This window comes from Nerophis lumbriciformis, linkage group LG03, assembly GCF_033978685.3.
Source record: "Nerophis lumbriciformis linkage group LG03, RoL_Nlum_v2.1, whole genome shotgun sequence".
NCBI lineage: Eukaryota > Metazoa > Chordata > Actinopteri > Syngnathiformes > Syngnathidae > Nerophis > Nerophis lumbriciformis.
The window spans coordinates 16593995-16617518 of NC_084550.2; the positions used below are offsets into that span (position 1 = coordinate 16593995).

A 23524-nucleotide genomic window follows, 5' to 3' on the forward strand; every position below is an offset into this window, starting at 1 on the left:
GGCATGATTAACGATTTGTCTGGCTGCAGGTAATTATCTCTCAGCGAGGAGCGGAGCAGATCAAATCAACGCAGAGATCTAGATAAAAAAAAGTCCATATGAACCCGGATTGAAAATAACGACGGAATTTGGGGATTTTTGCAGAACTCTAAAAGTGAAATGATAGAAGAAGATATGCTTTTAAAGACCAATTGATACTCTTTTTAAATTGCATTTCAGATAAGTCCTGGAAGGCCGATCACTTTTTTCAGCTTAACCAGGACGAGACTGAAGTCTTAGTCATCCGGCCCTGGGACCCTGAGAGAGAAACACATATCAAAACTACAATCATTGTCTTTAACTCCATCAAAATCTGGGCGTCGTTTTCGACTCTGACCTTAGTTTTATATCACATGTAAAAAAAAAAAAAAAATAGATTTTTATTAGAGATGTCCGATAATGGCTTTTTTGCCGATATCCGATATTGTCCAACTTTTAATTACCGATTCCGATATCAACCGATACCGATACATACAGTCGTGGAATTAACACATTATTATGCCTAATTTTGTTGTGATGCCCCGCTGGATGCATTAAACAATGTAACAAGGTTTTCCAAAATAAATCAACTCAAGTAATGGAAAAAAATGCCAACATGGCACTGCCATATTTATTATTGAAGTCACAAAGTGCATTTTTTTTTTAACATGCCTCAAAACAGCAGCTTGGAATTTGGGACATGCTCTCCTGAGAGAGCATGAGGAGGTTGAGGTGGGCGGGGTTGAGGTGGGGGATGTATATTGTAGCGTCCCGGAAGAGATAGTGCTGCAAGGGATTCTGGGTATTTGTTCTGTTGTGTTTATGTTGTCATACGGTGCGGATGTTCTCCCGAAATGTGTTCGTCATTCTTGTTTGGTGTGGGTTCACAGTGTGGCGCATATTTGTAACAGTGTTAAAGTTGTTTATACGGCCACCCTCAGTGTGGCCTGTATGGCTGTTGACCAAGTATGGGTTGCATTCACTTGTGTGTGTGAAAAGCCGTAGATATTATGTGACTTGGCCGGCACGCAAAGGCAGTGCCTTTAAGGTTTATTGGCGCTCTGTACTTCTCCCTTTGTCCGTGTACCACTCTGTACAGCGGCGTTTTAAAAAGTCATACATTTTACTTTTTTTAAAACCGATACCACATTTAAAGCATTTATCGGCCGATAATATCGGCAGTCCGATACTATCGAACAGCTCCAGTTTTTAATCATCTTAACAATATAGCCACAGTTCGCCCGATTCTCTGTCAGGGCAACACGGAGACGCGAATTCATGCTTTTATTACAAGTCGTATAGATTATTGTAACGCCCTGATTTCTGCTCTTCTTAAAAAAGGTTACTGCACCTTTACAATTACTCCAAACTTCAGCGGCACGTGTCCTGACGAAGACCAGAAGGCGGGCTCACATTACACCAGTTTTAAGATCTCTACATTGGCTCCCCGTGTGTTTCAAGATCAATTTTAAGGCTCTTCTTTATGTTATTGGGCCTTCTTATCTTTCAGAATTGCTTCTACCCTATGAACCTTCCCGGGTCCTGGACTCCTTCGGCACTCATCTCCTAATTATTCCAAAAGTCAGGACACAAAAATTGAGCTGTTTGGCCACAATACCCAGCAATATGTTTGGAGGAGAAAAAGGTGATGCCTGTAATCCCAGGAACACCCATCCTACCGTCAAGCATGGTGGTGGTAGTATGACGCTCTGGGCCTGTTTTGCCGCCAATGGAACTGGTGCTTTACAGAGAGTAAATGGGACAATGAAAAAGGAGGATTACCTCCAAATTCTTCAGGACAACCTAAAATCATCAGCCCGGAGGTTGGGTCTTGGGCGCAGTTGGGTGTCACAACAGGACAATGACCCCAAACAACACGTCAAAAGTGGTAAAGAAATCAGGCTAGAATTAAGGTTTTAGAATGGCCTTCCCAAAGTCCTGACTTAAAGGAGAACATTATCACAATTTCAGAAGGGTTAAAACCATTAAAAATCAGTTCCCAGTGGCTTATTTTATTTTTCGAAGTTTTTTTCAAAATTTTACCCATCACGCAATATCCCTAAAAAAAGCTTCAAAGTGGCTGATTTTAACCATCGTTATATACACCCGTCCATTTTCCTGTGACGTCACATAGTGATGCCAATACAAACAAACATGGCGCATAGAACAGCAAGATATAGCGACATTAGCTTGGATTCAGACTCGGATTTCAGCGGCTTAAGCGATTCAACAGATTACGCATGTATTGAAACGGATGGTTGTAGTGTGGAGGCAGGTAGCGAAAACGAAATTGAAGAAGAAACTGAAGCTATTGAGCCATATCGGTTTGAACCGTATGCAAGCGAAACCGACGAAAACGACACGACAGCCAGCGACACGGGAGAAAGCGAGGACGAATTCGGCGATCGCCTTCTAACCAACGATTGGTATGTGTTTGTTTGGCATTAAAGGAAACTAACAACTATGAACTAGGTTTACAGCATATGAAATACATTTGGCAACAACATGCACTTTGAGAGTGCAGACAGCCCATTTCAGGCGCGCTAAGAACATATATTTTTCCACGATTTTAGCACTCAGGTTAACCATACCTAAATAGACACAAAATACTGCAATACACAAGACTACCCGAATGTACTTGAATGATTGAAAAAAATAAATGTTTTTAAGCTAAATTATTGGTAAACACAGTTTATGTATAATAATTTACGTAAAACCACGAGTAATGAATAAAGTTTTCATCAATTAATATATTCTGTAGACATACCCTCATCCGCGCTCTTTTCCTGAAGGTGATCTGTCCAGTTTTGGAGTTGATGTCAGCAGGCCAGGGAAGCTAGGGTCGATATTCTTCTCTTGATCATCTTCGGTGGCATAAGGGACGGTAGAAGCGGTGTGAGCCAAGACATCCAGGGGGTTTAGCTCGCTCGTCTGCGGGAACAAACTGCCGCCATTGCTTGCCGTGCTACCGAGGTCCTTTGTCCCTGAATAGCTCACACACTCCGGCAGATTCAATGGGGGTCTGGCGGCAGATTTCTTTGACTTTATCGTTGGAAATGCATCTGCTTTGAGTGTCGCAGGATATCCACACATTCTTGCCATCTCTGTCATAGCATAGCTTTCGTCGGTAAAGTGTGCGGAACAAACGACTGACCATTTCGTCGGCTTTCCCCACACTCTCGTATTTTGAACAAATTTTGTCCAATTTCTTGCCACTTTCGCATCTTTGGGCCACTGGTGCAACTTGAATCCGTCCCTGTTTGTGTTGTTACACCCTCCGACAACACACCGACGAAAGTGAGAAAATGGCGGATTGCTTCCCGATGTGACGTCACGATGTGACGTCACAACGTGACGTCATCGCTCTGAGAGCAAATAATAGAAAGGCGTTTAAGTAGCCAAAATTCACCCATTTAGAGTTTGGAAATCGGTTAAAAAATATATGGTCTTTTTTCTGCAACATCAAGGTATATATTGACGCTTACATAGGTCTGGTGATAATGTTCCCCTTTAAACGTGTGGACAATGCTGAAAAAACAAGTCCATGTCAGAAAACCAACACATTTAGCTGAACTGCACCAATTTTGTCAAGAGGAGTGGTCAAAAATTCAAGCAGAAGCTTGTGGATGGCTACCAAAAGCACCGTATTGCAGTGAAACTTGCCAAGGGACATGTAACCAAATATTAACATTGGTGTATGTATACTTTTAGACCCAGCCCATTTGCTCACATTTTCATAATAAATTCATAAAAGAACCAAACTTCATGAATGTTTTTTGTGACCAACAAGTATGTGCTCCAATCACTCTATCACAAAAAATATAAGAGCTGTAGAAATGATTGGAAACTCAAGACCGCCATGACATTATGTTCTTTACAACTGTATGTACACACACAGTTATTTTATTTTATTTTTATTTTTATTTTTTCTATTAATCTTCCACTGTTTTACTTGTATTTTATTATTTATCTCTACACATGGTTCTTACTATTTTATAAGTTTTCTTCTTTTTATTTTCCAACATTCCTCAGATGAACCATCTGCCTCAGGGGTTATCACCCGTGATTGTAGGGGTGCTTTTGTGTCAGCGTCCTGGAGGCCATGGTCTGGCGACGTCCTGGTGCAGATGGCTCCTGTGATAGTGTTTACTCACATGTCTCCTCTGTACTCAGCCATGCAATCAATTGGTCCATATAGTTGCATATGTGTGTATGTTGTGTATGTTGTGTGTGTGTGAAAAGCGCTTCATAAATAAAGTTTGATTGATTGATTGATAAAGACGCAGCGCCTACCTTTGAAGAAGCAGTCCTTGCTGTGAACCACGTAGATCCGCCTCCTCTCCAGGCAGGCGCTCCTGTAAACCTCGCAGTGGTTCTCGTAGAAGCGTCCGTCCGAGCCGCACACCGGCACAAAGGAGGGCCGGCACTGTTCCTGGCAGACGCACTCGGCCCGCCCGCTGCCCGCCATCAGGACGCACTGGCGACCGCGGCCGCAGTACGTCCTCCGGCAGGCACCGCCGTCAGGGTCGGAGGATGCTGGGAGGATAGACAGAAAGACTGTAAAAAACAGGTTTTGATGGCTGAACTCTAAAAGGTCGACATTTGATCCAGATCCGGAATTTAAGGTCTTTTCCTGAGAGGCAATTTTTTCTTGCCTCCTAGCCCAAAGTGGTTCAGGTTTTTTTTGAAGCATGAGGAATGTGGTCTTAAAAATGAAATAAACTCTAAATTAGGGTGTGGAGGGAGGTGTGGCCAGCGCGCCTGCAGGAGCAAAGGTCACCGCCTCTGTCTATGGTGCTGAGGACGAGCACCATCGGACGGGGGCGGGGCATGTGCTGACGGCGAGACACAGCTGACAGGTGATTAGATTTAACTTATCCTAGACATTCAAACAACCATTTTTCCACGTTCAACAAATTTCCAGGAATTCCCATTGTTTGGTAACTTATTCCCACCTTTCTTAAGTTCGACTACTCCTTTCACATTTTTCAACCCATTTCAAACGTTCCACTGTCAGAAGACTCCTCTTATTCAGGACAAAAACCAAGTTGGTTAAGGAACTATAAAAATTCCCAGTTTTCCCGAAATTCCAGGAATTTCGCAATTTAAAAACTGTTACTAATTCAACATTTCTTGACCGATTTAAACACTTCCAACACCAACCATTTCAACTCATTCAGATCATTCAAGTTGTTTACCATTTAAAAAAAAAATCCAGATTTTCCCGAAATTCCCAATTTTTGGGGAAATTCCCTTTTAAATCAATGGGGCATTCTTCAAAGTTCCACAATTCTCACATTTTTCATGTGATTCAAACTGTTCCAAGATCAAATTATTCAGCCTGTTCAGGAATTGTGCTGTACTTCAACAATTCTGGGAAAAAAAATCCCAGATTTCCCATAATTCCTTTTATTTTATTTTTTTGCATTTGCCCCATTCAAAATGAATTGGCCATTTTTTCAAACTTCCACAATTCCCACATTCTTCAACCTATTCAAACCATTCCACCTTCAACACATTTAACTTATCCTAGACATTCAAACAACCATTTTTCCATGTTCAACAGATTTCCAGGAATTCCCATTTTTTGGTAACTTATTCCCACCTTTCTTAAGTTCGACTACTCCTTTCACATTTTTCAACCCATTTCAACCGTTCCACCGTCAAAACACTACTCTTATTCAGGACAAAAACCAAGTTGGTTAAGGAACTACACAAATTCCCGGTTTTCACGAAATTCCAGGAATTTTTCAATTAAAAACGGTTACTAATTCAACATTTCTTGACCGATTTAAACACTTCCAACACAAACCATTTCAACTCATTCAGACCATTGAAGATTTTTACCATTTAAAAAAAAAAAATCCAGATTTTCCCGAAATTCCCAATTTTATGGGAAATTCTCTTTTAAATCAATGGGGCATTCTTCAAGTTCCACAATTCCCACATTTTTCATCTGATTCAAACTGTTCCAACTTCAAATTATTCAGCCTGTTCAGGAATTGTGTGTTGTACTTCAACAATTAAAAAAAAAATCCCGGATTTCCCATAATTAAGGCCACCATCCGGGATGATTTCTGGCTACCATTTTTCCACGTTCAAAAAATTTCCAGGAATTCCCATTTTTTGGTAACCTATTCCCACCCTTCTTAAGTTCGACTACTCCTTTCACATTTTTCAACCCATATCAACCGTTCCATCCGTCAAAACACTCTTATTCAGGACAAAAACAAAGTTGGTTAACGAATTATTAAAAAAAAATCCTGGTTTTCCCGAAATTCCAGGAATTTCTCAATTAAAAACGGTTAATAACTCAACATTTCTTCGATTTAAACGATTCTAACACCATCCATTTCAACTCATTCAGACCATTCAAGTTTTTTTTACCATTTTCAAAAAAATACCCAATTTTCCCGAAATTCCCTAATACCATTTACTACTTTAAAAAATTGTTCCCGATTTAAACAATTCCAACACCAACCAATTCAGCTCATTCAGGACATTCATGCTCCTAATCATTTTTTAAAAATCCCGCTTTACCCAAAATTCCCAAATTTCCAGGAATCTCCCATTGAAATGAATGGGACATTTTTCCAAGTTGCACAATTCCCACATTTTTCAACCTATTCAAACCATTCCAACATGAACACATTCCACTCATCCTAGACATTCAAACAACTATTTTTCCACGTTCAACACATTTCCAGGAATTCACGTTTTTTGGTAACCTATTCCCACCCTTCTTAATTTCGACTACTCCTTTCACATTTTTCAACCCATTTCAACCGTTCCACTGTCAGAAGACTCCTCTTATCCAAAGTTGGTTACGGAACTATAAAAATTCCTGGTTTTCCCGAAATTCCAGGAATTTCTCAATTAAAAACTGTTACTAACTCAACATTTATTGCCCGATTTAAACAATTCTAACACCATCCATTTCAACTCATTCAGACCATTCAAGTTTTTTTTACCATTTTCAAAAAAATTCCCAATTTTACCGAAATTCCCTAATACCATTTACTACTTTAAAAAAATTGTTCCCGATTTAAACAATTCCAACACCAACCAATTCAGCTCATTCAAGACATTCATGCCCCTAATCATTTTCAAAAAATCCCGCTTTACCCAAAATTCCCAAATTTCCAGGAATCTCCCATTGAAATGAATGGGACATTTTCCAAGTTGCACAATTGCCACATTTTTCAACCTATTCAAACCATTCCAACATGAACACATTCCACTCATCCTAGACATGCAAACAACTATTTTTCCACGTTCAACAAATTTCCAGGAATTCCCGTTTTTTGGTAACCTATTCCCACCCTTCTTAAGTTAGACTACTCCTTTCACACTTTTCAACCCATTTCAAACGTTCCACTGTCAAAACACCCCTCTTATTCAGGACAAAAACCAATTGCTTAAGGAACTATAAAAATTCCTGGTTTTCCCGAAATTCCAGGAATTTCTCAATTAAAAAACATTACTAATTCAACATTTCTTTCCAGATTTAAACAATTCTAACACCAACCAATTCAGCTCATTTAAGACATTCATGCTTCTAATCATTTTCCAAAAAAAATCCCGCTTTTCCCAAAATTCCCAAATTTCCAGGAATCTCCCTTTGAAATGAATGGGACATTTTTCCAAATTGCAACAATTCCCACATTTTTCAACCTATTCAAACCATTCCAACGTCAACACATTCCACTCATCCTGGGCATTCAAACTAACACTTTTCCAAGTTCCAAACAAAATTCCCGTTTTCCTGGAAATTCAAACTCTTCAACATTAAAACCATTCCAACATTGAAACTATTCTTACATTCTTACAGCAATTGCCTCATGTAGTTATTATTAAAATCATTATTTTGGGTTTCCACCAAAAATTTTGTTTTGTTGTACTTTTTCGGTGCAATGACGTTAAAGTTCCATGACATTTTGTATCCGATGTTCGAGGCGTGAGTGTCGGTCATTAATTGGGATGATAAATGTTTCATAATTAGGATGATAAATGTTTCATAATTAAGATGATAAATGTTAGCTTGGTTAGCCTGCGCGGCGACTGCTCTTTTATCGTAATGTAGCTTCTATTCCATAATTATGAATGCGCTCTTGGTAGCATGCCAGGTATCCTCGCTCGGGGGGGCCAGACATTCATTTCCTCCTTATCCAGTGGAATTATCGTCGGGGGTCCGTGGGAAATGCAAAGGAGCCGCCTCCCCCGGCGACCTTTGTGTTCACGCCAAGGTCGCCGGCGATTACAAGACGGTTAGTTTTCTCCGAGCGTGTTAGATTAAACGCTTAGCACGGCAGCCTCGGGCGGCACTCACCCGAAAGCCGCTCTTCTTTTTTACTTCTGCAAAAAAAAAAAAAACCTCAGAGAACCTCCTCATCCCTTCCCCTGCCTCCCGTCTCGGCAGCGATGAAGACGCGCTAAGATAACGGCTACAAAAAATAAAAGATAAAGGCGACAAGCGAGGATAATCGTTAGCTACACGCTTGACATTTACGCTCGCCTTTGTCTCTGGGCTTGTTTAAACGGCTAAAAATGTCATCTGGTAATCCTGCCCGTCTAGGCGGTCAGGATTGTTCTTTTTACTGGTCATTCCAGTCCTCGGGGAACGGCCGTTTTTTTTTTATTGCGCACGGTAATCACGCCTCTGCAGGACCACGCTGTGTTTTGTCTCCGCTACAATTACGCTGCGGGGACTAGACGGGTCTGGAATTTGGCCGTCTTTTCTTTTTGACAGCCAAAGATCTTCATTTGCTTCCGTGCCAGCCTAAGTGGATCAGAGTGTCGCCCGCCACTAAGAGGGTGCCATCTCTCCACTGCGCTCCCGCTCAAAGACGCCTGCGTACTTTGGAAGTATCAGTGAGTACTTCTAGAAGTATCAGTGAGTACTTTTAAGTATCAGCAAGTTTTTTAGGAAATATTCTCTGACAAAGTTGCAACAAAGTGCTGCACACAAAAAGTTGAAAGCATGTCAAAAACTAAGAGTGTGAATTTTCGCACCTAATACGATTCCGTATGAGGATACGATTCTTGATTCAAACTGATTCTTTCAATGTATTATTTGGTATACTATTTATATATTATAATATATTATATTATAATATTTTTGTTGATGTATATTAAGGGTGTGAATCTTTGGGTACCGAATGATTCGATCAGATTCCGAATCCTGGGGTGACGATTCGATTCAGAATCGATTCTTAATTCAACACGATTCTCGATTCAAACTGATTCTTTCAATGTGTTATCCATCTATCCATCCATTTTCTACCGCTTGTCCCTTTTGTTTGGTATACTATTTATATATTATAATATTTTTTATGCTATATATTAAGGGTGTGAATCTTCGGGTACCGAATGATTCAATCGGATTCCAAATCCTGGGGTTACGATTCGATTCAGAATAGATTCTTAATTCAACACGATTCTCGATTCAAACTGATTCTTTCAATGTATTATCCATCCATCCATTTTCTACCGCTTTTCCCTTTTGTTTGGTATACTATTTATATATTATAATATAAAAAAATGTATGCTATATAATAAGGGTGTGAATCTTCGGGTACCGAATGATTCGATCGGATTCCGAATCCTGGGGTGACGATTCGATTCAGAGTCGATTCTTAATTCAACACGATTCTCGATTCAAACTGATTCTTTCAATGTATTATCCATCCATCCATTTTCTTCCACTTTTCCCTTTTGTTTGGTATACTATTTATATATTATAATATTTTTATGCTATATATTAAGGGTGTGAATCTTTGGGTACCGAATGATTCGATCGGATTACGAATCCTGGGGTATCGATTCTTAATTCAACACGATTCTCGATTCAAACTGATTCTTTCAATGTATTATCCATCCATCCATTTTCTACCGCTTGTCCCTTTTGTTTGGTATACTATTTATATATTATAATATATTATAACATTTTTTATGCTATATAATAAGGGTGTGAATCTTCGGGTACCGAATGATTCGATCAGATTCAGAATCCTGGGGTGACGATTCGATTCACAATCGAATCTAAATTCGACACGATTCTCGATTCAAACTGATTCTTTCAATGTATTATCCATCCATCCATTTTCTACCGCTTGTCCCTGTTGTTTGGTATACTATTTATATATTATAATATTTGTTATGCTATATAATAAGGGTGTGAATCTTCGGGTACCGGATGATTCGATTAGATTCCGAATCCTGGGGTGATGATTCGATTCAGAATCGATTATTAATTCAACACGATTCTCGATTCAAACTGATTCTTTCAATGTATTATCCATCCATCCATTTTCTACCGCTTTTCCCTTTTGTTTGGTATACTATTATGTATTATAATATATTATAATATTTTTCATGCTATATATTAAGGGTGTGAATCTTTGGGTACCGAATGATTCGATCGGATTCCGAATCCTGGGGTGACGATTCGATTCAGAATCTAATCTTAATTCAACATGATTCTCAATTCAAACTGATTCTTTCAATGTATTATTTGGTATACTATTTATATATTATATTATAATATTTTTTATGATATATATAAAGGGTGTGAATCTTCGGGTATCTTGCCCAAGGACACAACGGACGTGACGAGGTTGGTAACAGGTGGGGATCGAACCAGGAACCCTAAGGTTGATGGCATGGCCACTCTCCCAATGGCGCCACGCAGTCCCCATGATATATATTAAGGGTGTGAATCTTCGGGTACCAAATGATTCGATCTGATTCCGATTCCTGGGGTGACGATTCGATTCAGAATCAATTCTTGATTCAAACAGATTCTTGCCATGTATTATTTGGTACAATAATTATAATGAAGCTTTTATAAAACAGGTTACAGGTTTAAAAAAAATATGTTTCTGGTTGCATGGAGATGGCTTAAAAATCTGTTTTTAAAAATGGATTCTTATTAAAAATGATAAAATACCTTTAATTTATGTATCCATTTACAAATCGGGATGAATAAGAATTGCGATCCGGATGTGAATTGATCTTTTAGCGCACCTCTATTGTATATATTAAACGTTTTGATGATATATATATTAAGGGTGTGAATCTTCGGGTACCGAATGATTCGATCTGATTCCGATTCCTGGGGTGACGATTCGATTCTCGCCATGTATTGTTTGGTATAATAATCATAATGAAACTTCTCCAAAACAGGTAACAGGGTAGAAAAGCTCCTTTTGGTTGCATGGAGATGGCCTGAAACATGTTTTTAAAAACTGACACAAAATCAATCAAAGTTTACTTACATAGCCCTTAATCACAAATGTCTCAAAGGGCTGCACAAGCCCTTTGAGACATTTGTTTGTATTTGTTTAACAATGTTTCGTTTTTAAAGATGGATCGATTTAGAATTAGGATGAATAAGAATCCCAATTTGGATGTGAATCACTTATTTTGGCGCACCTACTGAACACCATAAATCAAACTGACTTGTAATTTCTCACACATCTTTATAAAACATGTAGTGTAACTTTAGGATTTGTATGTGAATTATTGAACAAGTAATTGTCCGTAAGTTAATAATCAGGTGTCTAACGATTATATAAATGTATGCTAGCATGTCTTGTAAAGCTTTTATAACACAACCCCCAGGGGGCGCCAAAAACCTCCGAAAGTCCCAAAGGTGTAATTTGAACCTTTGAGGCCACCATCTGGATGATTTCTGGCTGCTTTTGTTTATGAATTATTCTTGTATGAAGCCCTCGTTGCTATCGTCAGCCCACAGAAGTTGCCCAGCGCCTTCAAGGTACGACGAGCATGCCATGGCCAGAAGGCCTGTGTGGCCCGAGCGTGGAGGAGATACCAGGAAACAGGACACAGGCTGCAAATGGACCTCTGGCAGCTTATTAGTATACATGTCCATGCCCGACATGTCCAGCAAGAGGAGCCGGGAGGGACAGATTAATATACATTAATATGAATACACAGCCTGAAGCCTGTATCAACACTAGGGATGCTGCAGCGCCCTCCTGTGGAATTTGTGAGTAACTTGCAACAATACTTCTCTTTTACATGCCTATTTTATTAAGCAAGCAAAATAAACACATTTATTTACGTGTAGTTACAAATATAGTCATTGAAAAGTGGCCAAACACTCACATTAGTTACAAAAATTGACAATAAAAGTTGAGACGCAACACTAAGCAGTGCACTCAAATGCCGTAGTTATGTTATGTTTGTTGCACAATTCTAAAAATACTGTGCTAATATCATTTAAACCAAGTAATGTACAAAAACCAAAACCAGTGAAGTTGGCACGTTGTGTAAATGGTAAATAAAAACAGAATACAATGATTTGCAAATCCTTTTCAACTTATATTCAATTGAATAGACTGCAAAGACAAGATATTTAACATTCAAACAGGTAAACTGTTATTTTTTTGCAAATATTAGCTCATTTGGAAATTGGTGCCTGCAACATGTTTCGAAAAAGCTGGCACAGGTGGCAAAAAAGAATGAGAAAGTTGAGGAATGCTCATCAAACACTTATTTGGAACATAAAAAGAGCTACTATGAAACGCTCAGTCATTCGCAAACAAGGATGGGGCGAGGGTCACCACTTTGTGAACAAATGTGTGAGCAACAGTTTAAGAACAACATTTCTCAACCAGCTATTGCAAGGAATTTAGGGATTTCACCATCTACGGTCCCTAATATCAAAAAGTTCAGAGAATCTGGAGAAATCACGGCATGTAACATTGAATGCCCGTGACCTTCGATCCCTCAGGCGGTACTGCATCAAAAACCGTGTGTAAAGGATATCACCACATGGGCTCAGGAACACTTCAGAAAACCACTGACAGTAACTACAGTTTATCGCTACATCTGTAAGTGCAAGTTCAAACTCTACTATGCAAAGCAAAAGCCATTTATCAACAACACCCAGAAACGCTGTTGGCTTCCCTGGGCCCGAGCTATTCTAAGATGGACTGATGCAAAGTGGAAAAGTGTTCTGTGGTCTGACGAGTCCACATTTCAAATTGCTTTTGGAAACTGTGGACGTCGTGTCCTCCGGACCAAAGGGGAGAAGAACCATCCGGATTGTTATCGGCGCAAAGTTGAAAAGCCAGCATCTGTAATGGTATGGGGGTGTGTTAGTGCCCAAGGCATGGGTAACTTACACATCTGTGAAGGCGCCATTAATGCTGAAAGGTACATACAGGTTTTGGAGCAACATATGTTGCCATCCAAGCAACGTTATCATGGACGCCCCTGCTTATTTCAGCAAGACAATGCCAAGCCACGTGTTAAAACAGCATGGCTTCATAGTAAAAGAGTGCGGGTACTAGACTGGCCTGCCTGTAGTCCAGACCTGTCTCGCATTGAAAATGTGTGGCGCAATATGAAGCCTCAAATACGAGAACGGAGACCCCCGGACTGTTGAACAACTTAAGCTGTACATCAAGCAAGAATGGAAAATATTTCCACCTGAAAAGCTTCAAAAATTGGTCTCCTCAGTTCCCAAACGTTTACTGAGTGTTGTTAAAAGGAAAGGCCATGTAACACAGTGGTAAAAATGCCTCTGTGCCAACTTTTTTGCAATCCTTCAATCCTGGCGGTGTTTAGACGCTGAAAGATGGATTTGAACTCGGGGCTTTTTCGATCCTTTATAAAGTGTTCTTTTTAATCCTCGCCATCTAGAGCACACTGTGTTGTTTCTGTAACGTCCGAAAATCACACAGGGACTTTTTCCTAATGAGACAATTTCCCCGTCGCTGAAGCACTCGGCGCCTTACGCATCGTTTCTTCATCGGCGGTCGAACGCACAGACCGCCGCCGTCGGCCGCCGGCACTCCTCAGGGGGCGCCCGCGTGACATTTACGCCGACCCAGCGGGCAGATTTTGTTGTGCGTCGCCTCTGAAGTCAAAAGTGCTGGCGCTCCACGTTATTCTGTTAGTGGGAAAGCCGCGCGGCGTAATTGCATTCACGCCGTCCGTCTCTTGTCCCGGGCCTACAAAGCACTTGCGACACGCCGTGCATGCTGGGAGGGAATATCAATGACCACAAAACACAACACTGATAACCACACGCTCTACAAATGTTGATAAAAAAAAACAAGACAGTTTGACACCATTTATTTTTATTTTTATGATGCAACACTTCTACTACACAGAATATGAAGCAGGAATAAATATTACAAACCCCAAAACCAGTGAAGTTGGCACGTTGTGTAAATGGTAAATAAAAAGAGAATACAATGATTTGCAAATCCTTTTCAACTTATATTCAATTGAATAGACTGCAAAGACAAGATATTTAACATTCAAACTGGACAACTTGATTTTTTGCAAATTAGCTCATTTAGAATTGGATGCCTGCAACATGTTTCAAAGAAGCTGGCACAAGTGGCAAAAAAGACTGATAAAGTTGAGGAATGCTCATCAAACACTTATTTGGAACATCCCACAGGTGAACGGGCTAATTGGGAACAGGTGGGTGCCATGATTGGGTATAAAAGCAGCTTCCAGGAAATGCTCAGTCATTCACAAACAAGGATGGGGCGAGGGTCACCATTTTGTGAACAAATGCGCGAGCAAACTGTCAAACAATTTAAGAACAACATTTCTCAACCAGCTATTGCAAGGAATTTAGGGATTTCACCATCTACGGTCTGTAATATCATCAAAAGGTTCAGATAATCTGGAGAATTTCACTGCACGTAAGCGATGATATTACGGACCTTCGATCTCTCAGGCGGCACCGCATGAAAAAGAAACATCAGTGTGTAAAGGATATCACCACCACACAGGAACACTTCAGAAAACCCCTGACAGTAACAACAGTTTGTCGCTACGTCTCTACGTGCAAGTTAAAACTCTACTATGCAAAGCAAAAGCCATTTATCAACAACGCCCAGAAGCGCCGCCGGCTTCGCTTGGCCCGAGCTCATCTAAGATGGACTGATGCAAAGTGGAAAAGTGTTCTGTGGTCTGAGAAGTCCACATTTCAAATTGTTTTTGGAAACTTTCGACACCGTGTCCTCGGGACCAAAGAGGAAAAGAACCATCCGGATTGTTATAGGCGCAAAGTTCAAAAGCCAGTATCTGTGATGGTATGGGGGTGTATTAGTGCCCAAGGCATGAGTGACTTACACATCTGTGAAGGCACCATTAATGCTGAAAGGTACATACAGGTTTTGGAGCAACATATGTTGCCATCCAAGCAATGTCTTTTTCATGGACGCCCCTGCTTATTTCAGCAAGACGATGCAATGTGTTGGTGCCATTAAATTCTAAGTTATTGATTGATTATTTGCAAAAAAAAATTATGTTTCTCAGTTTGAGCATTAAATATCTTGTCTTTGCAGTCTATTCAATTGTATTATTGGTTGAAAAGGATTAGCAAATCATTGTATTCTGTTTTTATTTAGGATTTACACAACGTGCCAACTTCACTGGTTTTGGGTTTTGTATTTGTTAGAAGTTGCTATGAAGTGGAAAAGTGGTAGGAAATAAACAAGCTCTGTTTCTTCCTACTCCCTTTCGGACATGTAAAGAGAAATGAAAATATGTGATGTATCATACTGTATCTGTATTCAAGTTCCAAATAAACTCAAACCATAAAATATAAACAAATATATTTGTAACGAGTACAACAGTAAAATACTAACAATATTTAAAGCATGCCACATTTTTAGATGAATATTTATCATTTTAAAATGTTTTATCCTATTTTTTTTTCCACACCTATTTATATTTATTTTTGTTTGTATTAATATTAATATTAGTATATAATATATATATATATATATATATATATATATATATATATATATATATATATATATATATATATATATATATATATATATATATATATATATATATATATATATATATATTTATTTATTTATTTATTTTTTTAATGTTCTGTCAAAAGCTTAGAAAAATAAAAAAATATAATTATAGTATTTTAATATCTACTTTGAGTATGGGTCCTTGTTAGGTACAGAAATGTTGTATGGTGGCTATTTTGAACCCTGGAACAGATCATTTTTATTAATAATATTTCCTATGAGAAGACTTTCCTCTAAAAAAGAGGCAGAAACAAAATAATCCGGGGAAGATTACATCACTCATAAGAAGAATTCTCCATAAAAATGCCAGTAAACAGAATGTTATTCCAGTCACACATAATCCCCTTCAAGAGATTTATCCCAACGACGACCCCCGGCCGGCACCTGACAGCGACAATACGGAAGCAGACAAGAGAGTCGTGGACGGAACATCCCGGAATTACAGCTCATGAATAATTCATGAGCTGCCATTCAAGTGACAGCTCTTATGTTTAAATGATGATTTTTGCCTCAAGGTACTCGGAGAGAAAATAGGCAGGTACTTTTTCCTTTTGGATCCAAAGCATCCACACACACACATTCTTGTATTTGTTACCTTCTTGAGACCTCTGAATAATGCCTACCTCTTTAGGACCACCCTTTCTAGATATATAAAGATTTGTATTTCCAACATTAATAATATATACATACTATGCAAACATAAAAAAGCTTGTTGTGAAAAACAAGTTGGAATTTCACAAGAAAAAGGTCACGATTTCACAAGAAAAACTTAGAATTTTGGCAGAATTATAATAAAAGTCGCAATTGTACTCAACGCAAGTTAAAATTTTACAAGAAAAATGTAACATTTGTGCAATATTATGATGAAAGTTGGAATTTTACTCAACTGTGGCAATTTTACAAGAAAAGCTTAAAATTTTGGCAATTTTATGAAAAGAGTCGTAATTTCGACAAAAGTCAAAATTTTATAAGAAAACTAACATTTTGGCAATATTATAATAATAATCTGAATTTTACTTGGCAAAGTTATGACAAAAGTCATAATTTTACACCAAAAAAATGTCACTATTTACAAGAACAACAAAAAAATTGGCAATATTGTGAAAAGTCAGAATTTTGTATTACAAATGTCACCATTTTGCATTAAAAATGTAATTTTACATAAAAAGGTAATAATATTACGAGAAAATATTGCAATATTACAGAAACAAAGAATATGAGAAATCGTTCCCAATTTTATAAGAAAAAAGTCCACACATTGTGAGAAAAAGACTGCTTTTATGATTATTTTAAAATTTTTTGTTTGTAATTGGTTTTTAATAATCATTATTTACTTCAAGTTATTACAGTATGTCTCTATATACATATATTTATTTTGTTTTGTTATTATTTTGGTCAAAGGGGGCGCATTTCAATTTCTTACACACACTTGTTATTTTATATGTTGACCAGAGGGGAGCACTTTTAAAACCGACAGTCAATTTGAAAAATCCCTCTTTAGGACCACCCTTTCTAAATATATAAAGATTTGTATTTACAACATTAATAAGATATACATACAATGCAAATATAAAAAAGCCTGTTGTGAAAAATTAGTTGGAATTTCACAAGAAAAAGGTCACAATTTCACAAGAAAAGCTTGTAATGTTGGCAGTATTATAATAAAAGGCAACGCAAGTCAAAATTTTTAAAAGAATAGCTTAACATTTTGGCAATTTTATGAAAAGAGTCGTAATTTTACTCGACAAAAGTCACAATTTTATAAGAAAACTTTAAAATGTTGGCAATATTATACAAATCTGAATTTTACTTGGCAAAATGATGACATGTCATAATTTTGCTCAAAATGTCACTATTTTACAACAACAACAAAAAATTAGACAAATATTGTGATAAGTCAGAATTTTATATGACAAATGTCACCATTTTGCATTAAACATTTATAATTTTACATAAAAAGTAATAATTTTACATAAAAAAATATTGCAATATTACAGAAACCGAAATATGAGAAATTGTTATAAGAAAAAAGTCGACACATTGTGAGAAAAAGACTGCTTTTAGTAATTGTTTTATTTTAATTTTATTTTTTGTAATTGGTTTGTAATCTTCATGATTTACTTCAAGTTATTACAATATGTCTCTATATACATATTTATTTTATTATTTTTTATTAATTTTGGCCAAAGGGGGCGCATTTCAATTTCTTACACACACTTGTTATTACATATGTTGACCAGAGGGGGTGCACTTTTAAAACCGACAGTCAATTTGAAAAATCCCTCCTTTTTGGGACCACCCTCATTTTGATAGATTTCACCACCAGGGGTGCAAATGAGACATTCTCTATTAGATGCAATGGTTTTCCCGTATTGGGACCATGATTTATGTCCTAACTTGTTCACCGGTCCTCATATGGAAGGTACTTTTCCTTGTTTATGTCTCAAAAAGGGTAGAGAAACACACACACACACACACACACACACACACACACACACACACACACACACACACACACACACACACACACACACACACACAAGAGGGGAGTGATTGAATTAAAAAAAGAGCAAAGAAGCTGCAAGTAAAAGAGACGGTGAACATGTCGTCACGTGTCTCCAGGACGCTGTGGGCGGCGTGAAAAGTGCGGCAGGTTGACGGCGAGGCGCAGTGGGAGGGGCCAGAAAGACGGCGAGGAAAAGTAGGCCACTAGCAGGATGCCAGGTGGAGGTCAAGGAAGGTCAAGGAAGCGAAGGGAAAGGAAGTGGAAAGATGTTTGCTTTCGTGTCCAAATGGCAGCAGCTCCTTTTTTTTAATGAAACATTCCCAACAGAAAACAGCAAAAATAGTGAAAAAAAGCAAAAAAATGGGTTGTGTAAGGGGGAAAAGTAGCTGTTACCTGTACACCTGTAACTATTGGGTTACCGGGGAGATTTTGACATTAGTAAAAGTTGATAAGTTTACCGCATTTTTCGGACTATAAGGCGCAATTAAAATCTTTTTTTTTCTCAAAACTCGACAGTGCGCCTTATAACCCGGTGCGCCTAATGTACGGAATAATTCTGGTTTTGCTTACCGACCTCAAAGTAATTTTATTTGGTACACGGTGTAATTATAAGTGTGACCAATAGATGGCAGTCACACATAAGAGATATGTGTAGACTGCAATATGATGGCAATATGACTCAAGTAAACAACATAAACATTTTATATGTTCCATTGACAATATAGAACATTACACACAATGCTCAAAAATCTATCAACATTTTTAGTACAACTTTGGTAAGCTATGAAGCCGCACCACTTGATGTGCTTCACCATACGAGTATTATTATGGTGTGTCTACAAGGTAAGACATCATCTGGTGTTTTGTTTTGCAATATTATGCAAAAGCAACTTTTCTCATCTTCTTGTACCTGCTGATCTGTATTTGGGATCTGCATGAATCCTGAAATATTGCGCACGTCCGCCTTTAAAGTCCGTGCGGACACCGTAGTCCATAAGCTTCTTCTTTTTCCTCTATCTTCTTGTTATGGGACATTCGTCCACCGCTGTTGCCATTTCTAATATAAAGTAGTGTAAAGTTCTTACTTATATCTGTCAGTAAACTCGCCATGAAAGCTCTAAAACATACCGGTGTAGTGAGTTTACATTATTCACCCAAGGAACGTTAGTTATTAGAGAGTTCCGGTCGGACGGATTTTCACGAGGCAAGTACAGTTGGGTGACTCTCACGTAAAAAGGAAGAGGGGTGGGGTTAACCATTTTGCAATGCAGTCTGCTGAAAGTGATGGAAAGCACCACTCTACATAGCAACCGACGCTGTGGTCAAAGTTGGAATCGCCACAAAACGCATTTTAAAATATTCAACGCTCTCCTGCCATCTGGCTTCTAAAGTGGATAGTGCACCTCCCCCCCAAATTCGTCACGTTTCATGTGTCAGGTAAACCATGACAAAAGAGGCTGTATGAATCCCCTTCCTACGGCAAAAAATTGGACTTGGTAGACTCCCTTGTTCAATGTAAACAATAAATATTAACCTTTGACTAAACAACACTAACATCCATCCATCCATTTTCTATAACAGTGCAGTGGGGAATAGGGCAAAGAGCCAAAAAGATGACGACGTGAGCATGAGATTAGTTACTATAGAGCAGGGATGTCAAAGTGGTTTTCATTGAGGGCCACATGGCAGTTTTGGATGCTATCAGAGGGCCGCTTGTAACAGTAAATAATGTATGAATGTGCCTCTGGATTTCATTATTAATTATTTAAATTGTTTTAAGTAGACTGTTTATTTTACAGTAAAAACTTTACATTTACAAAATTTTACTGTGAAATAGTAAATCTTTTAATTTATTTGTTTTTACAACATTTTACGGTAAATGGAAAAACGGTAACGCTGTTTTTTTGGGGGGGTTACGGAAAAATCTGGCAGTTTGGTTGCCAGAATTTTTGTGTTTAATTTACATTGGTTTTTACAACTTTATATTGTTAATGGAAAAACAGTACAAGTTATTTTTTTATTCTGGCAACTTAGCTGCCAGTTTTTCTACCATAAAAACAAATGTACCGGTCTTTCCATTTACAGTAATACACCCTTAAAAACAACTGTACATTTTAGAGTCAAAAACTGGCAGCTCAGTCAACGGAATTTTAACGCAAAAAACAGTAGTAGTTTTTTTTTCAGTTTTACAGTAAAAAACAACGTCAAATGTAATGTTGTTTGTATTAATTTTAAGGGTAGTGTGGAGAATGCATATATGTTTAAGAGTTATTTCTTTATTCATAGCCATGTTTAGAACATCTAGTACTTTCCCATTGTATACTCTGTGTACCAGTTTCTTTTTGTCTACATAGGTCTGTTTAGTCTGCGATGAGGTGGCGACTTGTCCAGAATGTACACCGCCTTCTGCCCGATTGTAGCTGAGATAGACTCCAGCACCCCCTGCGACCACAAAAGGGAATAAGCGGTAGAAAATGGATGGATGGAAGGTCTGTTTAGTGTTTTAGACATTGGAATGTGAAGAAAATACATCCCCCTCCTTGCCTTATCAGTGTTGGGAAAGGGAGAGGCATTCCTTTCTGGGGGGGGGGGGGGGAGCCGGTATGAATGTATTGGTCTGGGCTGTTCTCCTGAAGCTTCAGTAAAACTTGATTATATTCCTATTCTGTCTTGATGGTCCTTACTCAGCATGTATGTCATCGAAAGAACTTGGGATTGACCAGTGACTTAAATGTCCTGAGAGGAAGAGCTGGTTGACGGAACAGTAGTTTGCTGCAAAGTTAAGTATTTTTACATGTTTGGAAAGTATGATAATATACTGTAATATTTGTTGCAATACTATTAAAGTTTAAAAAGTATGCAATTTCAAGCAGTACATATATATTTTTTCTGTCAAAATGAAAAAAATCCATTACATTTAGTGAGAAAATATGAAGTACTTTGACAAATAACATTTCCAGGTGTTTGTGGGCCAGATAAAATGATGTCACGGGCCAGATCTGGCCCCCAGGCCTTGAGTTTGACACCTCTGCTATAGAGCGTTCATAAGTTGTACTTGTCAGAGTGAGGTGAAAAGGTGAGAAATATGGAAGAGGAGCAAGTACGGGCGAAAGCTTCCGAGGGACAGCCACGAAGCGGTCAGCCTGCCTGTGTGTTTTCAAGCCTGAAGCGACAGTGGGCGGGGCTTGGAAGAAGCCACACTGCCTGGCCGCACTCCAACGTGCTGAGGATGAGCGTTTAAAAAGTGGGCCAAGTGTTGTTTTTTTTTGGTCGACGGTTGGAATCCAAATTCATTCAAGTATAATTTCCAGGAATGCATTTTTTCAGTCTGTCCGAGGGTGTGTTGCCCTTGTCAGGAAGTAGTCTTTGCCATTAAGTTGAATGTGCCTTTTCTTTTGTTGAGTCCTACCAAGTGTTTGTGCTGTAAATGTGGAAATGGCCATGTAAAAAAACTAATGCTAATCGGTAGCATGTCTATGGCACATCCAAAATTAGCACTGGCTAGCACATTTTGAAAGGCAACACACTTAGGACAAACTAAGTGTGTTGAATGTGGCTTCACTCTATCACAGTTGTTTTGTTTTGCATATTTGATGTATTTTTGACCTAAATTAAGCATTTTTAAGCTTAAAAGAGAAGCAAAAACATCAATACTATTGTAGTATTGGCACCATGGCTCCTAACCTTAGTATTGTTCTTAATACACACCAGCTGTTTGATTGTAACGTTGTAAGAGAAGTTGAAATCACCATGTAAAATAGCTAATGCTAATCGATAGCATGTCTATGGCACATCCAATGTAAAGTAGCACTGGGCTAGCACATTTTGAAAGGCAACACACTTAGGACAAACTGAAATGAATGCATGCTTTTTGAATGTGGCTTAACTCTATCACAGTTGTTTTTTGTTGGGTTTTTTTGCATATTTTATGTATTTTCGACCTAAGTTAAGCGTTTTTAAGCTTAAAAAAGAAGCAAAAACATCAATACTATTGTAGTATTGGCACCATGGCTCCTAACCTTAGCATTGTGCTTTATACACACACTAGCTGTTTGATTGTAACGTTATAAGAGATGTTGAACTCGCCATGTAAAATAGCTAATGCTAATCGATAGCATGTCAATGGCACATCCAATGTAAAGTAGCACTGGGCTAGCACATATTGAAAGGCAACACACTTAGGACTAATTGAAATTAATGAATGCTTTCTGAATGCGGCTTCACTCTCGCACCGTTTTTTCATTTTATTTTTGCATATTTTATGTATCTTGACCTAAATTAAGCATTTTTAAACTTATGAAAGACTAAATTAAGCAAAGATGTCAATACTACTGTAGTATTGGCACCATGGGTCCTGACCTCAGCATTGTACTTAATACACACCAGCTGTTTGATTGTAACGTAAGTAGGAGGAGGAGATGTTGAAATCGCCATGTAAAATAGCTAATGCGAATCGGTGGCATGTCTATGGGACATCCAATGTAAATTAGCACTGGGCTAGCACATTTTGAAAGGCAACACACTTAGGACAAACTGAAATGAATGCATGCGTTTTGAATGTGGCTTAACTATCGCAGTTTTTTTTTATTTTATTTTTGCATAATTACGTATTATAGACCTAAATTAAGCATTTTTAAGCTTAAAAAAGACTAAATGCAGCAAAAATGTCAATACTGCTGTAGTATTGGCACTATGGGTCCTAACCTCATCGAAATTTACTTAATACACACCAGCTGTTTGATTGTAACGTGAGTAGGAGAAGGAGATGTTGAAATCGCCATGTAAAATTGCTAATGCTAATCGGTAGCATCTATATCAAGGGTTCCCAAACTACTTTTTTATAATAATTTAAATTTTAATATATCGTCTAAGAATGTCTGTATATATGTATTCCGTGCGCGATGTCACGTTATCGATGGGAATATGCATTTTTAGACAATATATTTGCCTGAGCGGCTAGGAGACACCGAGAGTAACAAGCGGTAGAAAATGGATTAGAAAGGACATATTTAAAAAAAAAAAAAAAAAAAAAGAAGTAGTTTGGGGACCCCTGATATAGATGCTACCGATTAGCATTAGCAATTTTACATGGCGATTCCAACATCTCTCTCTCACACACACACACACACACACACACACACACACACACACACACACACAAAGCCCAGCCCCC

General features: G+C 38.2%; 1 protein-coding gene across 1 annotated transcript in view; it reads right to left on the reverse strand.

Annotated features, from left to right (window-relative positions):
• fstl4 (follistatin-like 4) overlaps positions 1-23524 on the reverse strand; it is a 375104-nt gene that overhangs the window by 199071 nt on the left and 152509 nt on the right. Inside the window, exon 4 of the mRNA XM_061934279.1 lies at positions 4312-4554. Coding sequence (XP_061790263.1) covers positions 4312-4554 — 243 coding nt within the window. The remainder of the gene's footprint in view (positions 1-4311; positions 4555-23524) is intronic.